The sequence below is a fragment of the Camelus ferus genome, chromosome 4 (genome assembly GCF_009834535.1).
Source record: "Camelus ferus isolate YT-003-E chromosome 4, BCGSAC_Cfer_1.0, whole genome shotgun sequence".
Classification (NCBI taxonomy): domain Eukaryota; kingdom Metazoa; phylum Chordata; class Mammalia; order Artiodactyla; family Camelidae; genus Camelus; species Camelus ferus.
In genome coordinates, this window is record NC_045699.1 from 57,180,025 (window position 1) to 57,203,865 (window position 23,841).

At 43.4% G+C, this 23,841-nt stretch overlaps 1 protein-coding gene across 14 annotated transcripts in view; it reads left to right on the forward strand.

The window, feature by feature from the left end:
- Positions 1-6,742: 6,742 nt before the first annotated feature.
- The window catches only part of ZNF618 (zinc finger protein 618), a 165,201-nt gene continuing 148,102 nt past the window's right edge, over positions 6,743-23,841 (forward strand). For 11 of the 14 annotated variants that reach the window (XM_032478242.1, XM_032478241.1, XM_032478243.1 and 8 more), the window contains exon 1: positions 6,786-6,931. In XM_032478242.1, coding sequence (XP_032334133.1) covers positions 6,899-6,931 — 33 coding nt within the window. In that variant the 5' untranslated portion in view covers positions 6,786-6,898. Of the gene's footprint in view, positions 6,932-23,841 lie in introns of all 14 variants that reach the window. The other 3 variants (XM_032478245.1, XM_032478247.1, XM_032478255.1) reach the window with 2 other exon arrangements.

Sequence of the window (23,841 nt, forward strand, 5' to 3'; positions counted from 1 at the left end):
AGACAGTAGTGTGATGTGTTCTGGCTTGCGTGGCTGGAAAGGGCTGAGCTGGGATTTGAGCCCAGTCCTGTCTGGTCCAGAGCTTGAGCCCTGCACCATGCCACACTGTCAGCTAACCCCACTTGCAAATGTACCTCATGGCAGAGAGGACAGGTTAAAGCCTCCTTTGGGGACCTCTAAATGGTCCATCTTGTTTTCTGCCATCTTTGTTCCTCTCCCTCCTTCCTCTGGCCTGGGGCCTTCTGCCATCTGAGATCCAGCAGAACTAAGGGTTAAGATTGTTCTCATAGTTGGGGAGCATAGCCTGCTGGACATGGGGCAGCTGCCTCCAAAGCTGACTTTGTTCCCTGCTTGGCTGAATGATGCTGCTCAAATGAGGTGACTCCAGCCACCCCCACCAGGGGCCTGAATTTCCTTACATTTGTTAAAGTGGAAATGAGCGGGGATTACTAATAACAACTACTGTGTATTGAGTACATAACATGAATGAATGCTTTAAATAACCTTGTATGTTAGGTTCCTCATTTTGCCCATTTTGCAGATAAGGAAACTGAGGCTTTTATGGTGGCTAAGGTCACAATCTGGTGAGTACAGAGCAGGGATTCCTACCCAGGTCTACTTGCAGAGACTGGATGAGACCATCATTAGGATGCTAGACTTTCTCTAGGCTTCACAGGATGGCAGGCCCATGGAATAGGTTTATGTACACATGGTACATTTTACTGCATTTGCTGCTGAATCTGTGGATGGGCTACTCAGATTTGGCCTTAATTCTGATTCTTGGTCTGGGCCACCAGCTTGATCTCTCTCTCTCAATTTGCCAGCCTTGTGTCCTGGGTCTTCGGTCTTTCTGGCTTTTCCTCCTGGACTCACCTCCCTGGGGGACCGCTAAGGTCACCAGTACCTGTCTCAAGAGACTTCACCATGACTTGCAAGGCCACCTCTTAAGGAAATGAGTTGATGTCACATCTTCTCAATGTCTTCCTTTGTGGGGGAGGGAGGAAGAGGTATAAAAGGAAGGAAAAGAAGAAAATTCCAGAGTCAAAGCAAATGCTTTAATGAATCTGTCAATTTTGATTCCAATCACCAGAAATTTCCTCAGGGGCAGCAGGAGCACTGTGGAGAGAGCACTGCATGGAGTCAGACTGGGTTCCCACGGGCTGGTATGGGCAAGGACCAAATTCCTCATCTTTAAAGTCGGGGGGTGATTGGGCCTTTTCTGCCCACTTCAGAGAGGTGGTGGATCAAATAAGATAAGGCTGCCATCTTGTTTGGTAAATTACTAAGAGATTTTATAAGACTAAACTATGTAGTTCTCTTTCATTCAGTGTACAAACTTAGGGAGCCCAAGTCTCCCTGGCAGGGGTTTTACAAAAGAGAATTGTTTAACCTTAAAAAAGAAGAAGACACCGTGTTGTGAAGTCCTTGCCTTCGCTGTGATCCACACCTTTGTGAACCTGCTATTCTACTCTAAAGGCATCTTCTCCACCCACAAAACTTTAGCCAAGACCCAGGTTCTGTTTCAGACCCAAAGGCCATTTCTGGGGGCAATACTTATCTCCTCGTTCCCCTCACCTGTCTGTGACACAAGCTTGACATCTACCTGGCACCCCCACCTGACAAAACCTTACCATTCTCAATCCATGGTTATTTCTAGTCTCCAGACTCCACCAGGAGGAAATGTACCTATAGGTGTATTTTTTTTTTTAATATTAGTTCATGTCTTTTATTAACCAATACACAATCACTTGTCTTCTAGTTTGTTGAAACAACTCCCAGTCTGTCTCTTCCCACCCGCCTCCCCCCCGGCAACCAAAAGTGTGTATTCTATGTCTGTGAGTCCCTGTTGGTGTGTTTATGTGTCAGGCCTTGGACTGAACTCATTTAGACCCCTAATCTTAGCAAATCCTCACCATCCTCAGTGAAGTTCAACATTTGAGGGGTTTGCCCAGCCTATCACACACTCTTCCATCAGGGATGGGTCTCAGAAGTCCCTGTGCATTATGTGATGGTGTTCCCCTTGGTCACTAATGACTGGTTCCTGGTGGCATCTGAGCAAGCTTGACCAACCACATTCTCTGTCCTGAGAATTTGGTTTGGAGCATAGAGACACCAGTCAGCTTCTGTCAGCACTGAGGCCATTTTGACTGTATGCCCAGAGAAGCATAGAGTACCCATCTGGCAAGAGGTGGGAAGGAAGAGGCTGGGGAGAAAGACACAGAGAGAATGAATTAGGGCTGAGATGTCAAGAGACCTGTGGTGCAGGGTGATGAAGAGGGCAAGCCTGGTTCCTGATAATTTTCTAGTTCCTGGCACCAAACCTTTTGAGGTTTCATTTCATTTCCTGCCCTTGGGTACCATGATTTAATGTAATAAAATAACACCTTTCTCTTTCTTTCCTTCCTTCCTTTCTTTTCTTTTCTTTTTTTTTTTTTTTTTTTTTTTAGTATAGCATGATTTCATTCCTACAACTAGAAGAGTTTGGTAAGACTGGTAGGTTTTAGGATCCCCATTTTACAGAGACAGAAACTAAAGCCTAGAGATTAAGCCACAAGCCCAGGGTCACACAGCCAGTCAGTGGCAGAGGCAGGAAACACGTGTCTCTGTGATTCCAGTAGCCAACGTGTACTGAGTGCTTTCCTTATCCGAGGCACTTTCTAAAAGCTTTACATATGTTATCTCATTTCATCTTCAAAGCACCCCTCCTGTCAGCACCATTTGAAGGATGCAGAGATGGAGACAAGGGGAGACTGAGTTGTCTGCTCAAGATTACGTAGCATTCGTAGAGCAGAGCCAGGGTTGGAACCCAGGCAGTAGACTCGACAGCCTGGCATCTTACTGATTAATGTAGTGCTGGTTCTGGGGACAGTGGGCTGGGGTGGAAGGGGTCAGAAGTTTCTAGAATTTGATAAACACATGTATGTTGAATTGAATCATGGATCCTTAGAGGATGGGTAAGTCCCTACTGAACTATGTCTCCACCTAATGTAAGTGTCTATTGCCAGCAGCTCTGACCAATGGTCATTCGGCCCCTGTGATGTCATGCTGCCTGTTCCATCATTAAGCATATGCTGTCCTGCCCCCTGGACTTTCACTAAGTACTCCCTGTCCTCCCCTCTACCCCGCATCCCTGCTTGTGGTGAGTCTACTCTTAGTTAATCTTCTGAACAGGGATAAATCACAGCTCTGGGTGACTTCGTCCTTTCCACTATGCTTCGGGATAGGTGTACATCCATTAAGAAACTAGATTTTGTCAGGAAGACATCAAGCCCAGGCTTCATTCCCTGTGCATATACCCTTCATGGCCCAGGAGGGACAGAGTGAAGAAGGAACAAACCCTCCAGGGCTGGGCCCCCTGTGGAGGACATGCTTCCCTCTCCACAGTGGAGCTGAATGCACTCTGCACTCTGTCAGGATGTGCCAAACCAAGAGAAGGCCCAGCTCCTGTGGCCTGTGGGTGGTACAGAAGCAGAAAGGGCTTGCAGGGGTTCCAGGAAGAGAAGCTTTAGAAGGACCCACAAGGATTTTCCAGGCCAGAGGTACCTGGAAACAGGCTGCAGATCATTCCAGGTTGGGGTCCCTGATCTTTTGAGAAATTGGTGAAAGCTAGAGATTTTCTCCCCACAAACTTATAGAGATAAATTTGCTTACAATATAAAATTTCTTAGTTCATGGATCCCCATACCTATCTAAGCAACTGTTTGAGAATCCCTGATCTAGAGAGACCCTGCCATCCAGGTAAGACTGAGAGAGGAAGGATGCCTTTGCCCAGCTTTCTTACAGGATATTATTCTTCTTAGAATCTTCACAGACCCCTGTGAGGCTGGTTGGGCCCTTCTTCTGTCTCCTGTACCTGTGCACTTCACCGTTGGCACTGTAATTACAGTGATTTTTAAAGTGTGGTCCTTAGACCAGCAGCAGTAGCAGCATCACCTGGGAACTTGTTAGAAATGAACCTTCTTGGTTCCTACCGCTGCCCAGTTGAATCAGAAGTCAGAATAGGACTGAGCAATCAGTGTTTGAACAAGTCCTCGCTGTGAGCCTGAGGAATGCTCAAATTTGAGAAGGGCTGCTGCAAGCAATCTTCTTCTCCATGGTGTGGCTGCTCATCTAGACACAACGTGCCTGGCACGTAGTAAGTGCTCAATGAATATTTACTGCATCATGTTTTCCTGACTCCCAGGGCAGGGATTTTTTTCCTTTGGTACCCTATAGCTCTGAACCTTGGTGACCGAGATCCAATGTTATTTTGGATCCAATTTCTTTCTCCTCTAGGGCCTAAGGTCAGGCTTGGCTTCACTAGGCAGAGAAGGGGGTTTGGCCTTGAGACAGGTGTCCAGAAACCTTCACACAAGGATGGAGCCAGAGAGACATCAAACCCGGAGCATCTCTCTGGGTAACAGGACCCCAGACACCTGGTGGATGAGGGGCTGGCCAGCAGAGGGCTGCCTGGCCTGCACATATGTCCAGAGTTCGTGAGAGCCCATCACTGCCAAACTCCACAGGCTGCCCTGCTCCCCTCAGCGTCTGCCTTACACCAACCTTTGCAGGGGCTGCCAAACCTTCGCCAGGGACATACTTGCCAGTCTGGCAGGGAGAAAAATGACCACTTTTTATTTGCAATGATTCTCCAACTTTTGGAGCAGTGGAGGGATGGTTAAAAGATCCCTCTTAATCTCTTTGTGTGTGGTCCAGAGAAGAGTGTTTCTCTTAATTCTCTGTCTCCTATGTAGCTCTTAATTCTCACATTTTCAGTCTTTAGGGAGAGACAGTGTCTTCCATGCAGTCCTTTAGTTTTCAGACATTTAAAAAATAACTTTTCTAGGGGATTCAGGGAAAAAATTTCTGTAACCCTTACTGTCTCACATCACTACAACTCCTTAAACATTAAAAATATTTTTTGATTTTTTTTAAAGTGGGGGCAGAGAAAAGATACCTGTTTACCCTTAATTTCCAATGCTTTTATTTAAAAAACAGATCCTATTTTTCTCTTGGGGATGGGTAAAGAAAGATTTCTCTCTTCTCATATGTGAACGAAAAATGCTGAAGCCACCAAGTCATCAGCCACTGCTGCCACCCCCCAGTGAAGACCATCCTGCAGCCCGGCCTCTGCAGCCAGCCACTCACAGTGGTGCACTCTGAGGGGACTCAGAATAAGAAAGGACAGGATACTGGCCTTAGATAGCTAGATGCTTGTCAAAGGAATGAATTCAATGAGCCTAAATCTTTGCTCCCTCCCATACATAGAAAAGCACTAAATTTTTTAACTTGAGATATCTGGTTTTCTTTAGTTAACAAGCAATGTTTTAGTGTTCCAGTTACCTGGTCTTTGTTGTAAAACTCCTATATATCCTGGCTCCTCCCCTGTCTCTTCAGAGCAGGCCTTCAGACTAGTCCCTCAGAGCCATCTGAGAGGCTGTCATCCCAGGCTCAAGTCCTCAGAAATGTCCACCAAATAAAACACAACTCTCAGCTTCTAGGCTGTGCATTTATTTTAGTCAACACATATGCACAGTTCTTCAAATTTTTATGCTAAATTATTTTATTCTAAATTTTTATTCTAAAAACCAATTATCGGAGATGTAGGATGGATCCAGTAATCCCTCTGGTCTGTATGTGGGGCAGGTCCTTCACGCTTTCAATTTCTTAAAAAAAAATCTGATTTTTTTGGAGGGTGAGGAGGAGACAGAAAAAAAAATCTCCTTTAAACTCTCCCAAGTTACAAGGAGGCAGTTCTTCAAATTAAAAAAAAAAAATCAGATTTTATTAGTGTTGAATAGAAATATTCTTGTTCATCATTTATTTCACATGGAAACAGTTTCTCAAATTTTTCTTTTAAAAGTCAATCACTGGGGGATATGGGTGGCTGGGGGGGTCTAACCCACCCCTGAACATTTAACCTCTCTTGTCTTACATGGGGCCAGTTCATCAAACTTTTATTTATTTATTTATTTATTTTAATAAATATGTTCTTTAAAAAAAATTGACAGGAAAGGAGAGAAACATTCTCCTTATCCAGCATGTCACATAAAAGCAGCTCCTCAAATATTTATTTTTAAAATCAATCTGATTGGGGGGCTAGAAAGAGTCCCCTTAACCCCTCTTGTCTGACATAAGGCTAGTTCTTTAAACTTTTATTTTTCAATTACAGTAGATTTTTCTTTTGGAGAGGTGACAGGGGCAATAGGAATATCCCCAATGAGCCTTCCGATTCTTCCATAAGGCCAGCTCTTCAAACTTTATTTTTAAAAAATCAATCTGATTTTTTTGGGGGGGGGTGAGTTGGGGGGGTAGCAGAAGAGTTCCCATTAACCCCTTGTGTTCCGCCCAGAGGCGGCTCCCCAAACTTTTTTTCCAACGTGAAAATGACCTTTCCGCGGGGCTGGAGAGCAGGGGGAGGCCAGGAGGGCGCCGGAGGTCGCGTGCGGGGGCCGCGGGGAGCGCGGGGCGCGGCGCGGGAAAGTTTGGGGGGCGGGTGCGCCGCGGCCCGGGGGCAGGCGGGCGGGCGGGAGCGGCGCGCCCCGGGGCCGGCCGGCTTTGTGTGCCGCGCGGAGGCCGGCGGCGCGGAGGCCGAGGCCGAGGCCCGGAGCTCGAGGGCCGCACGGCGAGGCCAGCCCGGGGGCGGGCAGGGCGGCGGGGGGCGGCGGCGGCGGCCCCGCGAGGGGCGGCTCGGCGGCGGCGGCAGCGGCGGCGGCCGGTGCGGGCCGGGGGTGGGGGCGAGGGCTGGGCGCCCCCCCCCGCGCGCCCCCAGCGCCCCCGCCCCCCCGGCCTGAGCGGGGCGGGCGGAGGAGGGAGCGGCGGCAGCGGCGGCGGCGGCGGCGGCGGCATTGTGCGCGCACCAGCAGCCCGGCCCGGGAGGAGCAGGACGCGCCGGGGCCGCCTCCTCCCGCACGGACCCATGAACCAGCCGGGCGGCGCGGCGGCTCCGCAGGTACGACGGGGGGCTGGGGGCATGCACCGCGCGGGGGACCCCGGGGGGCCGGGGCCCGGGGCGCTGCGCCACTTCATTGCAAGATTTGCAAAATGCAAAGTGTCTGGACATGTTTGCGGGCTTTTTGTGGGCGCAAACGGGAGGGTTGGGGTCTGGAGAGGCCCCCCGGGCGCCGCGGGATGTAAGGAGGGTGGGGATGACGCGGGGGTCTTTTCGGTCCCCCACCCGGCGCCCCCTCCAGCCCCGGGCTCGGACCGGAGCCCAGAAAACAAAGCGGCGAGAGAACAGAGCAGCCATTTCAGTTTGGACAATTCACATTTTGCAAAAATGCAACCCCTTCCAGCTCTCCCCCCTCCCCCGCAAATTTGCAATTTCCCCCTGACCCTCTGTGCGCTCGGGGTCCCTGATGACCCCCCGGGAGGTCTTTCCCCTCTGGTCCCCTATCTTTGCAACAATCTTTTTTTTAGGCCATATTTCCCTTTCTCAATTTTTTTTTTCTAATTTTTCTTCAAACGGTAGTTTTTTCCCATTAAAACGACGCCACCTAGAGGATACTATTTTGTAAATAAAAAAGAAATTAAAATTGAAAAGAAATATTTTTTATTTCTTATTTTTTCAAAAGTTTGCTCTAAAAGGCAGTGGAGGGGAAAGAGATTCTTTTTTTTTCTTTCTGGGGGTGACAGTTTTCACTTTAATCTTTCCAAGAGCATGGTGACAATTTTTATTTCTGAAGCCAAATCCAGATAATATGTAAATGAAAATTAAGCTGGAATTTGAATGAATTCAGTTTTTGAAAGGCAGAAAGCAAAAAGCCTTCTAAAACCAAAGTCATTTTGGCTGCCCAACTCATTTTAGTTTGAGAAAAAAACTAATTGGGACGAGAAAAGGAGGGAAATTGTTGAGTTTAGGGAAAACTGGGAGAATTGGCTCTATTGAAGCAATTAGAAATTGTACTTCATTGTAATTTGGAACTTGTTTAGCTCAGCAGGCAAAAAAGACTAATTTTGCCATTAGGCAATATTTAAAGTTTCTCTATTTCCAAGAAGGAAGGATTTAATAGAGAAAATAGACCCTAAAATGTTGGCTTTGGACACACCCAAAAATTGTAGGTTTTAAAAAAATTTTTTTCATTTACATTTTACTGCATTTAAATCCCAAGGTTCCAAAGAAAAACAGAAACTGGAAAAGTTAAAGTGAAATCCTGTCTTTTTTTTCCCCCTACATTTCTTGGATTTTGTGTTGGGTTTTTTTGTTTGTTTGTTTTGATGGAATAATTAAGACTGTTTTCTGATTTTGTTTCTTGAAAGGTCTGGGCATTTCTTTTTTTGTTGTTGTTTTATCCAGAAAATGTCAGGAGCCTTTTCTGAGCAATATTTAGTGAGAAAAAAATGTAAATTCATTACATTATACAAATTGAGTAGCCCATAGATTTGTAGGAGAGACCGCCATTAAAATAAGATATGCATAATTAACATTATTATGAAAAAACTAACAGTGGATTCACAGAAGCTCATTTTTTATGACATGCAACTGAATCAGTTGATAAAGACAAGGATTGAGGAATCCTTGGTAGGAAGAAGATTTTCCTTTCTGTGTGCTTGCTCAATCTTCCAATTTGAAAAATTTATTATTAAAAAAACCCAGATTGATTTCAGGCCTCTTTGATTGTGATGTGGGGTTGGTAGTTTATTAACATTTGATATTTTTCACAAATTTGATTACTTTCATAGGGGAAAAAATTCCTTAACCTTGATCGTTTCAGGGGGGGGTGGGTCTGATTTCTTTTGAAAAAATTTTACTCACTTAAAAAGGAAAGATAAAAGAGGGAAGGACAGAGAGGAGGTGAAAATTCTGATTTTTATCCATTTTCTCTAGTGGAATATCTTGTTGAAAAAATGGGGTAGAACACTAGTTCAGCTGACTCTAGCATCAAAATTTAATTTTGTTTTTAAGGGAAAAAAAATCAAAATGTAAACAAAAGCCAAACCCAAGGGTATTTGTCTTTGGTACATAAAAGCACATATACAAACAGTATTTGATGTAGTTTTTTAGCCTTCAAAAGACTCAAGGTGAAACAAAAAAAATTTTTTTTTTTTAGAAGACAAATATTGACTGAATTGAAATTTAACAGAGGTAAATAAGGTACCCACCCAAAGTTGAAGGGTTATTTGTGATAAATTAGTGGCTGAACTTACTGGGGATTTTGCACCAAAAAAAAAAGTTCTAATTTTTCTGTCCAAAAGGAGGGGAAAATATTGTTAGCATTTGCAGGGTAAGATCTTGATGAGACCTGGTGGTGGGTCACACAGGGCTAGGACAGGAAACCCTGAGCCCCTTTTGCCAGCCACCGCTGATCTGGGAAGAAATCATGGCCCCAGTCCATGGATTCCCAGCCCCGTTTTGTGGAAATTCAGATTTCTAAGGGGATATAATTCTGTGAAATATATTTGACAGTGGCAGAGGTTCGACATTTCCCATCATCGCCATTGCATTTGGGAGATTTTTACTTTTTTAGTAACAAAATCCTTAAGGGCTGACTGGCCACATTCTGACATATTTGGAATGAGCCTCTTTTTTTTTTTTTTTTAAGTAGCGTAATTAAAAAAATTTTTTTCCTGTTGAATTATTTAGGCCGATGCCTAGGACAGTCCAAGAATTTATAATTTCCTAGGGCTCTGGGGGCCTCATGAGACAAGTAAGGCCAGTTGAGCAAGTGATGGAGGAGAGCTATGCCCTAGACTAGGGAGGGGTGGGTGGGCACCCCTACCAGACATCTGAGAAGAAGTTAGGGTTGTAGATAACAGGTTATTTCTGGTACCAGGAATAAAAATATTGCAGCAAGTCCCTTTGTGTGTCCTGGATCTCCTGACACACAACTCAGATTCCTTCATTACATTGTGCTGCAAATTGTGTTGTGTTGTCTACAGTTTAAAGGGAACCCCTGGCTAGAAATGGGAAATCATCTCTGTCTTGTGGGCCTGGCTTTTCTTTTTCTTTTCTTTTCATTCTTTTAATTGTTTATTCTGATCATGTTTGTTGTAAAGGAAATCGAGTTGCATGATGGTACTATTGGGGGCGGGGTCATTTTTCTTTTGTTTCTATTGGTGTCTCTCAGAATAGAGATCTGACCCGGGCCTTGCCTCTCTCACCTCCTATCATGGATGGAAATGTGACCAGAAATGGAAACACCAGCTAATTTTTATTAGCCCATGTCTGCTCACCAAACTCTCTTATAATATTGGGCAAAAAATCTGGCAAATTGGACTTGAGGGGTGGTAATTTGTTGATGGGCTGAGTTATTTTGGTGAAAGGTCATTTATGCTCAGTTTCACAGAGGAGACTCTTATTACTTAATGTTTTGCTTTTCTGCCTAAGGAGTTTCTTTCTTCCTTTCTTTCTTTCTTTTTTTTTTTTTTTTTCTAATAAGGTTTGAAATTTCAAGGGCTTGCTTTATAGCTTGACTTTGGACCAAGCTAGGAAAAAGGGTTTGCTTATACCTTCAGCCCTGCACAGAGGTGAACTTGAACAAGGGCTCTTGCTTTTGCAGAAGGAAAGCAACAAAGATGGCTGGTCAATGTAAGTGTGACCTCTCCCTGGTCCTAGAAGATAAACAGCCAATGGTTTGTTCCAGTTGAGAAACAGAGTTTAAAAACTCCTCCATTGTCAGATACAATCCACCCCCCAACTTTGACTCAGCTCTTGCCTTTGACCTCAGAATCCTCGAGTCTTCTCCTTGGTAGGGTGATAAGACCTTCCTTGTGTGTTTCACTGGATGTAGAAGCTGACTTTTCAGTGGTCATGGTGAAATTTGGAAAAATTTCCATGTTCTTGTAATGTTTGCTGTCATTTGTGTCTCATCCCTGGTGATGGAAAGTGAAGTGGCTTTGTGGGTACACAGGAGCCATAAGTCTCTCAAGGTCTTGCTGTATGACCTTGGACAAACCACTTTTTCTTTCTGAGCCTCAGTTTTTGCATTTGTAAGATGAGAGCTTTGGATCAAAATGAGGATATTAATACATAGTTTTCCATTATGCTGTACACCAGAAATTGACACATTGTAACTGACTATATACTTCAATTAATAAAATAAATAAATAGTTTCTTCTCTGACTCTGACTCCAAGAAATGGGCTGTAGCTGCCTGGATCACAGTGTTGAGAAGAGTTCTGAGATCACGCCTGGACTCTCATATTCTGGAGAGTGGAGTGCAGTGGTCTAATAGCAGTGTCCATCACAGAGTAGGGGGTGTACCTCTTACCACATCCAGGCTAGCCTGTGAATCACCACCCTTCAGTGGGTTGTAAAATCAATTTAGTGGGTCACAATCAGCATAAAAAAAGAGAACAGAATAGAATACAGGGGAACCCAAAGTAGCAAAGGCATAACACAGTATTGAAAGTAAGTGTTGTCTCATGAAACTTTAGTTTTATTTATGATGTATGTGCATGATTAATGTAAGTCCTCCTGGGAGTCACGGTTAAAAGAGTTTGAAAGGTACTGAGCTGGGTGATCCACCATGATGTGCTTGAAGAACACTGCACGTAACTGCTTATATTTTCTCATTTGTTATCCCAGTTGACTTTTTCATGAACCCCGTGGGGTAGGTATCTTGGGCCACATGTTTTGTCCCCTGGTTGTACCTGCCTTAAGGATCAGCTGTGAAGACGTCTCAGCTGCGTGATGTCAGGCAGGCACCCCAGCTTGTTGGCCTTGGGTGAGACTGGAAGGACAGGTGCTGTGTCCTTCCAGAGTGAAGCAGCATTCTTTGCCAGGGTCTCTGGCTGAAAAGGAGATTTTCGCTCGTGTGGGATCCCTGTCTTGGTGGGAGGGAGAGAAGTCCCAGTTATTTTTATTTTTTACTTTTACTTCAGATTGCCAGAGGAATTTTTCTGGAGTTAGAGAGTTCGTGTTTGTGCTGTATTTAAATTTCTATCAGACTCTGAGTGGATGTCCATATTTTTGTGTATAATGCACCATTCCTAAAAACTCCAGAATTGCTGTCTTGGTCTCCTCATCTTTTCATCGTGTCAGACCAGCGCTGTCCAATCGAAACAGAATTCGAGCCACAAATGTGAGCCGTATATGTCATTTTTAATTTTCTGCTAAATACTTTAAAAAAAGTAAAAAAAAAAAAAAAAAAAGAAGCAGTGACATTAATTTTAGTAATATAGTTTATTAAACGTATTATATCTACCATACTATCATTTCAATATTCATTAATATAAAGAATTGTTGATATGTTGTTTTACATTCTTTTTTAGGGGGGAAAGTATTAAGTCTTTTCTGACTGGCCACATTTCTTGTGCTCAGTAGCCACACGTGGCTAGTGGCTTCTGTATGGGACAGCACAGGGCTGGACCAGGGTTCCGTCTGGTTGTTGTTACTGGGTGGCGTCAGAAGGTTAGTGACGCATCTTTGAAAGCTCTCGGTTTTGTTGGTGGGACTTCATGAGCCCTCTGTGCTCTGAGGCACTTCAGCCTATAGTGGTGATGCGTTCCGTTCACTTGGCCTTTTCTGGCCAAAGTGGTCCACGCCTTCCTTTTATTTGTCCCAAAGCAGTCTTCTGCCAAGGTTAGGGCAGAGCGCTTTAGTTGAAAGTGACAAATGATGGCTAGAAACTCCAGGATGACGTGTCTCAGCATGTGTGCTGGTGAAGTGGAGCAGTGCCAGCGAAGGAGGCTGTTGTAGGTGGTGGGTTTTAAATAAAATGTTGCCTGGAAGAAGGATGAAGATGGAAGAAGACAGCAGGTAGGTAGGACCAGGGTTGGGGGCTTGAGGGCAGGGAGGAGATCTGGCTGCAAAGATGGTCTTTCAGTGAAATCCATTTCTGAACTGAACATGGAACCACCAGGAAGTTCCCCCAGGATTGGCCTTAGGTCAGAAGCATAGAAATTTCTAACATCCACCCAATTGGTGAAATGGAAAGTTGGATTTGAGGTCAACCAGACCAGAGTTTGAGATCCAGCCTCATGGCATGGTTAACTTTGTGTTACTTTGGGAAAGTCATCTCTGGTTTTGGAACCACAGCTTCTGCATCTGGAAACTGGGGAGTCTTAATCTTGACCTTGAAGGGTTGGTTCAGATTAAATGAAGCAATGTGTGTGTTACAGCCAGCCAGTCCTTAGACGGTTGTCCTTAGAAGGTGGTCAATAAATATTAGTAATCTCCTGACCCAGTGGCCAGTGGGTGTCCTTTTGGGGAGACTGAGTCCCAGTGACAACAATTTTGGTAGTTCTGGAAACTTGGTGACTTATCTTTAGTAGGCAGCATTATGTATCAACAGAAAATGTACACGTTTTTGGTTGTTGCTTTATTTTAAAACAAACTAGGATGAGCCATCCCCTGGACCTTACACGTCTCGCTTGTCAACAGTGTTCTCAGTACTGTCATTCCAGGGATGCTGTTGCTCCTCTGAGTGTTTCTGGATTTGTTTCAGAGCCTGTGGCACAGTCTTTAAAGGGGTAAATCTTAATTCCAAGTGAACCTTTGAGTGTCTGCTCACACTGGGCCTCCTGTCTCTAGTGACCTTTCTCTCCTTCGTCTCCGTTTCTCCCCACCCCCCTGAGAAACCAGACTCCCCACCCCAACACCTACTTGCATGTCCTATTCTTCCCCCTGAGCCTCCCCCACGTGCAGTACTTTCCAGACACCCTGAGCCCACAGGTGAGAGTTGGTTATTTGCATTTCTGTTTCACCAACCAGCTTGTGAGTTCCTTGAGGGCAGAGATCATGGGCTATTCATTTTAGGGTCTGGCACTTTATGGTCTGAGTTGAGCAGCAACTCAGTAAATGTTTGATGGCTTAATCTGATTTTTTGGAAAAAGCTCAGATCATTTGGATTCGGGTCTCGTGAAGAGTTGGTGACGAATTTGGGTTTGGCCATTTGCTCAAAACCAGTGTTTTATTAGGGAGCCATAAATAGATTTTCTTAGAGCTGAATCTGAAGCCTGTAGCTCCCTTGGAATAATAAATCAGAGAGGGCTCCTTGGATGGAGAGAATGCTTCTTTGACTTTCCAAGTTCTGGGGAATTTTAAAAAAGTTCCCCATCCCTGTTCACTCCTGTTGCAGAAACTATTTCCTTAAAATGGTTGGGGGGCCATCTAGGCTTGTCACCCTGATTTGCGGCTATGGCAAATGGGACCCAGCATTTCTGAGGAGGTGGAAAAGGAGAGAGCCTTGAGGTGGCAGGGACCTGACAATACCCTGTGTTTGCTCTCAGAGCTGGTCTTGGCCATGGGCCCTGGAACTGGACGTCAGGGGACTGTTTGCAGAACAGCTGGACACATGAAGTAGCTAAATGTGTGATTTGATGTTCAACCAGACTGCATCTTTGGTTGGATTCTCATTTGCACGTGCCAAAGATTTGGGGAAAATCTGTGGGACAAAACGGAGAACATTCTGTTTATTGGCTTAATTTTTTTTCTGTAAGTTTTAGAAAACGCTGTGGTTTTTAACACTTGATGTCCCAGCTCAGCAAGTGAGCACAAGATCCCGTATTTCCTCAATGTCATGTTCCCACATTTTCATATTTCTGAAATTAGGGTGTGCCTTACAGTAGATGTGTTCTGTTAGCTCACTATTTCTCCCTCTTATTTTCTTCTCAAAAAGCTTTATGAAGTCGATGTTGTATCTAACAGTCTAAGCACCTTGGAACTGAGTATATAGTATCATGGTCCTGGTGAAGTGGACTGTGATATTAGGAAGTTCCAATTCTGCTCTTTTTTTTATCTCACTTATCTCTGGGCTTGGCTTCTCCACCTGTACAGTGAGGGCGGAACTTAGCCATGGGAAGAAGCATCTGAAACTCTTTCTAAGTTAACACTCCTTTCCTTCCGTGTCTTGCTGTTGCCCCTTCTCTAAAAGGTGAAAGTAGCCAGTAGGAAGGAGATGAAGCCTTGTTAACGGGTGGTCCCTTCTGTACAGCCACATGGATGAGCTGTCCTGCCAAAGGCAGAACTCCAGCTAGATATTTCCAAGGGTAGAACAGACAGATGGAAGCTTGGAGGGATAATGCTCAACTCCCCTCTCTGCTCCGCTACAGAATCATTCTGTGATCTTTGTCGAAGTATTTCGTTTCCCTGTGCTTTGTTTTCCATGTCTGTAAAGTGGTGCCGATAATAATGATGATGATGATGATGGTAAGTGTGCTACAGGGTTCTTGTAAAAAGTTGTGAGGCATGAGAGCAAAAAACTTTGTAAAGGGCAGAGTGCTTTTCTCTTGCAGCACGTTATTTGTACGTCTAATCCAGGGATGGTAAGTAAGTAATGTACATGTTGCCACGCCCCATTTTTAAGCCTGTGGCAGACATTACTAATCGATCATAGAGTCTGGCCAGTGACCTCAGGAGTCCTTCTTAGTATGATGCTACCACATGAAGCCAATTTGTCATTTCTGATCTAATCACACACACACAAACACACATGTCTGGGAAGAGGTGGAGTTACTTGTGCAGAACCTTAGTGAATAGGCAGAGCTACTTCAAGCCTCAGATTTCTTAGCTCAGCCAGTGCTTTTCCTGCTATTTGCATAGACACCGTGTCAAAAGGAATTAGAGTTAATTTGGTCTTGAGAAATAGTGAGAGGATCCCGACTCCTCCCTTCTCTGTTATAATTAGATACCCTTGGGGTTGTCATCAAAGCAGGACTGGATGACCTGCTTCTCTGACTGATCCCTGAGTGATCAAGTTTCACAGGGGAGATGGTGGTGGCTGGGCCACTGGGTTGGGTGGTGTCACCTGCTTGTTCACTCCTGTGGTGCAAATGGCATGGCAGAGGGACAGGGCCCCTGGGGTTCCTGGATGACGACCTGGGTTTATGACAAGTTTGCTGTTTACACACTCTAAGACCATGGCCGAGTTCCTCAGCCCCTCGGAATCTTAATTTCTACATCTGGGTACTGGGATGGAAATAATCCTTCACAGGAATGAAATGAGATAGCATATTTGAAAACGTTTTTTAAACTCTGAAGTCTTCCGTATAGATTATTTTGTTTTTGTTTTGTACCTGTTAATTTTTAGAACTAGCACTAATCACTAATTATTAGTGCCTTGTTGGGTAAATTGTATAAACCCACAGTCACAGATGGGAGCCCACAAGGTGAACTGATCCTTTGGTTTTATTTTATTTTGTTTGCTGGCCTAAGGTTTAAAAAGTTCAGAACTTCTAGGCTTTTGCAGTGTTATGTGTTCATCTGTTTGAGTCAGTCCCCACCTTCCTTCCATTTCAATCCTGTATGTGACCTGCTGCGCCCTGGAAGGCGCTGGGGTTTGGCTCCCCACCCCGACTCCATGCAGCCTCTGTTTGTTGATCTGCTAAGTGGGAGAACAGACCACTCATACCCACCCCTCACAGGCTTCCTGCAAACAGCCCATGAGTTAACAGACCGAAAAGTGCGTCATAAGCAAAGAAGAACTGGAGAAACAAGTTGGCGACAACTCCTTTCTTTTCTGAAAAAGAAAAGGAGGGAGGCCGAGGTGAGGATGGTATTGAGTCGACAGAAAAATGATATAAATATTTTGGCTGACAAAGCAGAAGGAGGCTTCATATATGAGCTAAAGAGAAAAAAGCAGAGTCAGGTGATGCTCTGCTCCCCACTCTGCTATAGAAAACCCAGGAACATTTGCTTTCTAGTGAAGCGAGTTCTCTGTCAGGGATGGAATCTCCGATTCCCAGGGGCCAGCCCTGGTCCTGGGAAGGGGGGATCCAGGGAGAAATGAAATCTGATATCGCCCCTATGGGTGGAAATGACTCCTGCCAAGTGGAGGAGGCCCCAGTGTCCATGGCAAGCCCCTGGCTTGCAGTTTGCTGGTAACATTCAAAGTCAGAAGCTGTCTTGGCTCCCTTACTGGATGTGTTATTGTCCAAGACAGCATGCCTGAGGGGCTAGCCATTCTACCTCTCAGCTTTGAGCCTCTGCCTGGACACATTCCCACCAGCCCCAACATTCTTGTAGAGAATTGAGGATGGGAATTTTTATCGGGTGAAATATTGCAGAGAGTTTGTGTCTTGTTTTATTTTGGGTTCAGAGTTTTGTGAGACAAGTGGACATAGCGAGGGCCCTTGAAATACCCAGAGAGAAGAGATTTTTTTTGGATGCTGGAGATCTTTTTTTTCCCATCAACTGGGAAAAAAATAACTATAAAAATTTAAGTGCGTTTATGTGGGTGTTCCTTATAATGTATGCTGGAAAAGCAGAAAGTGAAACTGATGTGAAATAAAACTGAAACTGGCCTGAAATGAGGCCTCAGGGAAGAAAAACTTCCCTGGGGTGCTACTAGCTTGAGGTGGAATTTGTTGTGAGGCTAGTCTTTTTGGATCAGAGGAGTCTAGAGCTAAAAAGGTTCATGGAGATTACTAAGTCTGTGCCATCCAATATGTATTGCTAACCACTAGCCGCATGTGACTATTGAGCAGTTGAAACGTGGCTAGCCTGAATTGAGATGCGCTGTAAGTGTAAAATTCACGCTGGGTTTTCTTTTCTTTCTTTCTTTTTTATTGAATTATAATTTTCTCTTCTCTCGGTCCAGATCTTAAACCCTTAGTAGGAAGAAATGACTGTAGAAGACCTTGGGTTATTTTTGAAAATATGGGTTATAGGTTGAAATGATAGCATTTTATATACTGGGTTAAATAAGATATTATTAAAATTAATCTTACTTGTTTTTATTTTCATTTTTTACAGTGTGGCTACTAGAAAATTTGAAATGACCTATGTGGCATTTATTACATTTCTGTTGGACAGTCCTGATCTAAGCCAACCTGTATCCCCACCACAGAGGGGGAGTGGCTTGCTCAGTGTCACATGGCAGCTTCATCAGGTCACTGGACAGACTCCAAGAGTCTGGGATTGATACTAGTCTGGGATTAGAGTTTGGGATTGTGAAGGAAGAATGATGTAGTGGTAGAGATATCAGCATCACTAGGTGGTTAAAATGGAGGGGTAATGGGAACTTGAGAGAAGGACAGACAGAGACAGAGAGATATTAGAAATTCAGGGGGAAAAAATAGAACTGTTTCCCACTTTGTTTCTCCATTCCCCTAAGCATTAATTATCATCATTTCTTTTTTTAAAAAACTTTTTCCATCTTTTTTTGGGGGGGAATTAGGTTTATTTATTTATTTATTCTTAGAGGAGGTAGCGGGGTTTGAACCCAGAACTTCATGCACACTAGGCATGTGCTTTACCACTTGATCTATATCCTCCCCACCACAAACATTAATTAAACACTTTGAAAGAAAGTAAATCTAAGAAGATGAGCACACACAGATCTAAAAGATTACCCCCCAACAATTTCTCTGCTTGCCAAAAAATTTTTCAGTCTGTTTAGTTTTTAAGTAGGGTCTTTTTGAATCAGAGTGCAGTTTAGGGCTGGTTTGGGCATAGAAACCCAGGTCACATTAGGGGCTGTGGATTTTGGGTCCTGGGGGATGGAAGCGATTCTCTTACCAAGTCCTGTCTGCTCCCTGTAATGATTTGGGAAGCAAGGCTTCTAGAAAACCTAGAGGGCGTACTGCCCTAGTGGACAGAGCTGGCAGATTACCTGGCTCCCCTGGCATAGAGACCTGGAGGAGGGTGACTAACCTTGGATTGAGCCGCAAAGCTAAACTGGAAGCCAGGTCTAACTTTCCAGGCCAGTTCTCCTGAGCTTAGTGTTTAGAAAGGAGTTTGAGTGATGTGTTTGAAATTCAACCTTACAAATTTTTGTTCTTTAATCAGGAATTCATTCTGTCAAAAGGCTGAAGTTTAGCACTCTTGTTTCTCTCACTTGATTTTTACAAAGTAGAATTTGTCTGCCTTGAACTATAATCGTTGCACGTTTGCTGGCTCGTTATATGCTAGGTGGAGTGCTAAGCATCTAACATCTATTATCTCATTTAATACAGTCACCCTGTAAAGTAGGGATTTTTCTGTATTTTTTTTAATATATAAGAGAATTGAGATTTGGACATGAATGGAATTGCCTAAGGGCACACAGCTGGTAGAGGGCAGTTGGATTCAAATTCACCTGGATGCCAAATTCCAGGCTCACAACTGCCCTTTGAGGTGAGGAGTCTTACCATTCGTGGTTTACAGTGGAGGAAGGTGAAGTAACTTGGCCAAGATGTAGAGCTGAGTTGCTGGGACCTGAACCCAGTTCCGTTAGATGCTCTGCCGATGCCCTCAACTTCACTGTGGGGTTGTCCTGAACCGTGCTATCATGGGAGGTTGCCCTCCCCACTCAGGGGTTCTGGGTACGGCACGCGCTGTCTCCCATTCCCCAGTTCCCTGCGCGCCTTGGTGGACCTGGGCGGTGTGTTTCAGGCGCCCTGAGCCTTTAACGTAGCGTTTGAAAACAGTTGCAGAAGGTTTGCTGTAATTAATTACATTTGACATACTTGGAATCGGGGCCTCCTGGATTCAGAATGCAAATTTATGCCCAGACAGATGTAAGGTATGCTTGGAGCCAAGAGCTCTAGCACGTCCGAGCCAGGGCCTGCAGCATCGCTTGCTGCCCTGATGGGACTGCCGTCACAGGCAGTGAGTGGTGGAGGCAGGACTCAAACTCAGGTATACCTGAAGCCTACAGGCTACTGGAGGAGAAATAGCCGTGGGCTTCAGGGCTCTCGTCTGAGCACTACTCCTAACTCAGCCGTGGTTAGGGGAATTTCTTTGCCTTCTTTGGGCCTCAGTTTTCCCTACTGTAGAATAGACTAGGTGGTCCACTAGGTGGTCTCAGAAAACATGTCCTGTTAATTTGTTCAAGAGGCAGGAGGGCAATTAATCAGAGGATCAGAGCTTAGGGCGTTGAGTTTTGGAGGTATAAACAGTCAAGGTGAGAAAGGCTTGTAATAGGTAGGTAAGCAGGAAGCTATCAGAACAAAGAGAGATGTACCATGTAGACAAGTTAGTTATTCTGCATCAGTCCCTCCTCCCACCCACATATACTCATCTCACCATCCGTATTAGGTATCTATTACTGTATAACAGATCACCCCAAAACTTAGTGTTTTTAAAACAACAGTAATCATTTATTGTTGCTCATGGTTTCTGTGGGTTGGGAATTTGGGAGTGGCTCAGTTGGTCAGTCTAGTTCAGGGTCTCTCTGTGGTTGTAGAGGGTGGCTGGAGTTGGGGATCATCTTACAGGCTTCTCCAATGTCATGTTTGGTTCCAGGGCTCAGAAGACTTAAACAGCCAGACTTCTGGAGCATCCATCTATCTATCTGTCTGTCTACCTACTTGCCTATCTATTGATCTTTCTCCTGATCCTTCTATCCATCCATATTTCTACCTTATCTCTATCCAATCCACCTATCCATCTATGTATCTAATCTATGCATCCAATCTAGCTAATCTATCTTTGCATTTATCTCCATTGGTCTCTCCAGCATAAAGGCTTCATACTTGTCTGGACTTCTACATGGTGCCTTGAGGCTCCAAAGGCACATGTCCTATGAAGAGAGAGAGCCAAACAGATACAGCATCTCCTTGGATGATTTAGCCTCAGATGTCATGCAGCATGACTTCCACCCCAGTCTATTGGTTGATGCAGTTATACAAGTGTGCCCCAGTTCAACGGGAGAGATGTAAACTCCACCTCTCTGTGGAACTGGGTCAGTGTCACACTGAGCATGTACGATGGGATATGTATTGATGTAGCCATCTTTGGAAAACACAGGCTGACATTCCGTCTGTCTACTCACCAATCCGTGTGTCTGGCTAGCTAGCTCTTCACCTATTCATCCTTCTCTCTACTGACCCACTCCTCCACCCATTTCATCTTTCCATCCTTTAGATATCTGTCTTTCCTGATGAACTATCTGCTTAACCATCTATCCCATTCAATTACTCAACACATTTTGAGCTCCTAATAAGAGCCAGGGACAGCCAGGTGCTTTTAATAATTAACTCACCCTACTCGGTTCAGTGTTAGTCTCTTTATCCTCAAAATACTCTGTAATGTAGCATTATACCAACTTTATTTACAGGTGAGAAAATCAAGGCACAAAGAAGTAACTTCCCAAGGTCATTCAGCTAATTAGTGTCTGAGCCCAAACTAAATTCAGAACTTCCTGACTACCCTGCCCTAGGCTGTCTCCAGTCTGGTTTCTGAGTATGAAATGATCATCTAAGAGTTGGTTCTACATTTCTGGTTTTTTTTCCTAAGTGAAAATAGGTTCTTTCCCCCCCCAAATTATAAAAATAATGTTTATTACAAAAACATTCAAGCAGCAATATAGAAAAACATGATTATTCTTTTTAAAAAATCACCACAAATCCTACCACTGTTCCCATTTTGATCAACATTATTCATATCATCTCTCTGCATATTTAAATATGTATGTAAATATTTATAGAAATGAGATTATATTCTTCATGCTCTTAGGTGGCTTGCTTGCTTTTTATGCTTATTGATACCTTTTTTCATCAGTAAATTTGTCATTTTATTACTGACTGCGTTGTGTTTCCACTGTATATGTCCTCAAACTCAGCGCTTGTGGGATTTTGGTTATTTTTAAACCTTTTACATGCGATGTTTCATTTGTATGGTAATCTTCTTCGCATCACTCACTAAAAGGCCCATTGCTGTATCCCAGCATATTCACATTATACAAATGGTATCAGTTTACCTTTCTGCTAGGAGATTGTGAGTGCTCATTTTGCACATTGTGGCCATCACCTTGTATTGCCAGTATTTTTAGTCTTTGATGTCCTGATGGGCAAACAAATGATGCTGAAGACCTATTAGTATATTTTTGTTAGCCACTTGTGTTTCTTTTGTGAATTGTCTATTCAAGCATTTTGCCCATTTTTTTCTTGGGGTGTTTAGTTTTTCTTTATTTTTTTTAAAGCTCTTTAGATTTTAGAGATACTGACTTTTTGCTATTTAGATTCCAAGTATTTCTTTTTCCTTAAAAAAAATTACTTAGTGGTGGTTAAATAAAATGTTTACTTTTTTAATGTTTATATTTTGGTCTTTTGGATTCTACTTTTTGTGTGTGTCACACTTGAAAAGACTTCCCTATGTTAAGAATTTATAGTAAAAAAAAGGCAGCCTACAGAAGGAAATGTAGGAAAGAAGGAGGAAATATTTGCAAATCTTATATCTGATAAGGGGTTAGTTTCTAGAATATATAAAGAACTCTTACAACTCAATAACAACTCAATTAAAAAAAATGGGTAAAGGGCTTGAGTAGACATTTCTCCAAAGAAGATACACGAATAGCCAACAAATATGTGAAAATGTATTTAACATCACTAATCATTACAGAAATGCAGTTTAAAACCACAATGAGATATCATCTCACACTCATTAGGATGGCCACTATCAAAAAACAAAATAAATGTTGATAAGAATGTGGAGAAATTGGAACCTTCATGTACTGTTGCTGTAGTTGCTGTGGAAAACAGCATGGCATTTCCTCAAAAAAGTGAAAATAGAATTACCATATTATAGGGCAGTCCTTCTCCTGGGTATATATCTAAAAGAATTCAAAGCAGGATCTTAAAAAGGTATTTGTAATCCATTCATTGCAGCATTACTCACAGTAGCCAAGAGGTGGAAGTAACTCATACGTCCTTTAATGAATGGATAAACAAAATGTAATATATACAAAAAATGGAATATTATTCAGCCTTTAAAAAGAAGGAAATCCTGTCACACGCTGCAGTCTGGGTACACTTTGAAGACATCATGATAAAGGAAATCAGCCAGTCTCAAAAAAATGAATTTTGTATGATTCTACTCCTGTTAGATCTCTAAAGTAGTAGAATTCATAGAAACACAAAGTAGAATGGTAGTTGACAGGCCAGGGAAAGGGGAAATAGGGAGATGATGTTTGTTCGATAGGTATAGAGTTTCCGTTTTGCAAGTTGGAAAAGTGCTAGAGATCTGTTGCACAACACTAGGGCCATATGTAGCAAAACTGAACTGTGCACTTAAAAATGTTTAAGCTGGTTTGAAAAAAAGTTAACATTTATTTGATTTAATAAATCCACGATTTGCCTCGTAGGAACATACACCCAAGAAATACTCGTGCCTGTATACTATTGGAAATGTGCAAAAGTGCTCATAATAGGGTTGTTTACAATATCAAATACCTGGAAACAAACAAACAAAATATTCACCCTTATTTCTTCTATTATTTTATATAGATTTTGTCTTCTTACATTTAAATTGTTTATCCATCTGAAATGTATTTGCTTTAAAGCAAAGCATAGGGATCAGACTCTGTTTTTTTCCCCAAATGGTGAGCTGCTTCTGTAACATCAATAATTGAATGATCCAGCTTTTCCTCCCTGATATAAAATGCCATTTTAATCTTATATTTAATTTCCTTGTACTTAGGTCTATTTCTGGACTCTGTGTTATGTTCTCTGGGTATACAGGTATGACATTGTTTTAATTTGATCGCTTTAAAATAAACTAATCATGTTTTAAGAACAGATTTATAAAATAGGAAATAAACTGCCACCTGCAGTGCTTTCCAAGTTGGAGCAGCTTTCTGGTGGGCTCCTTCCCTGGGCAGACTGTTCTTGGTCCCCACACTGGCATGAATGCCAGTATAGATACGGAAACTGAGGTTGAGCGAGGTTAGGTAACTTGCCATAGATAGGTTATTGGTACTCTCAGTCACTTCTGGGAAGTGGCACAGTGGAGACTGAAGCCTGGGTCTGTCCAACCTCAAAGCCTATGGAGTTCTTTTAATAGCACGCTGTGTCTCACGAGTGCACCGATACGTTTTTCCTTAGGGACCCCCATCGTGCCTGGCACAGAGTGATGCTAGTGGTGCTTGTTGAATTGGAAGGGAAGCAATAGTCATGCTTTATCTGAAACGGATATTATTAAATAGATTATTCCCTGGCTGCAGTTAGATGTATGCTAACATTTGTTTTAATAAGTTAATTTTTAAATAATTAAAATAACCTA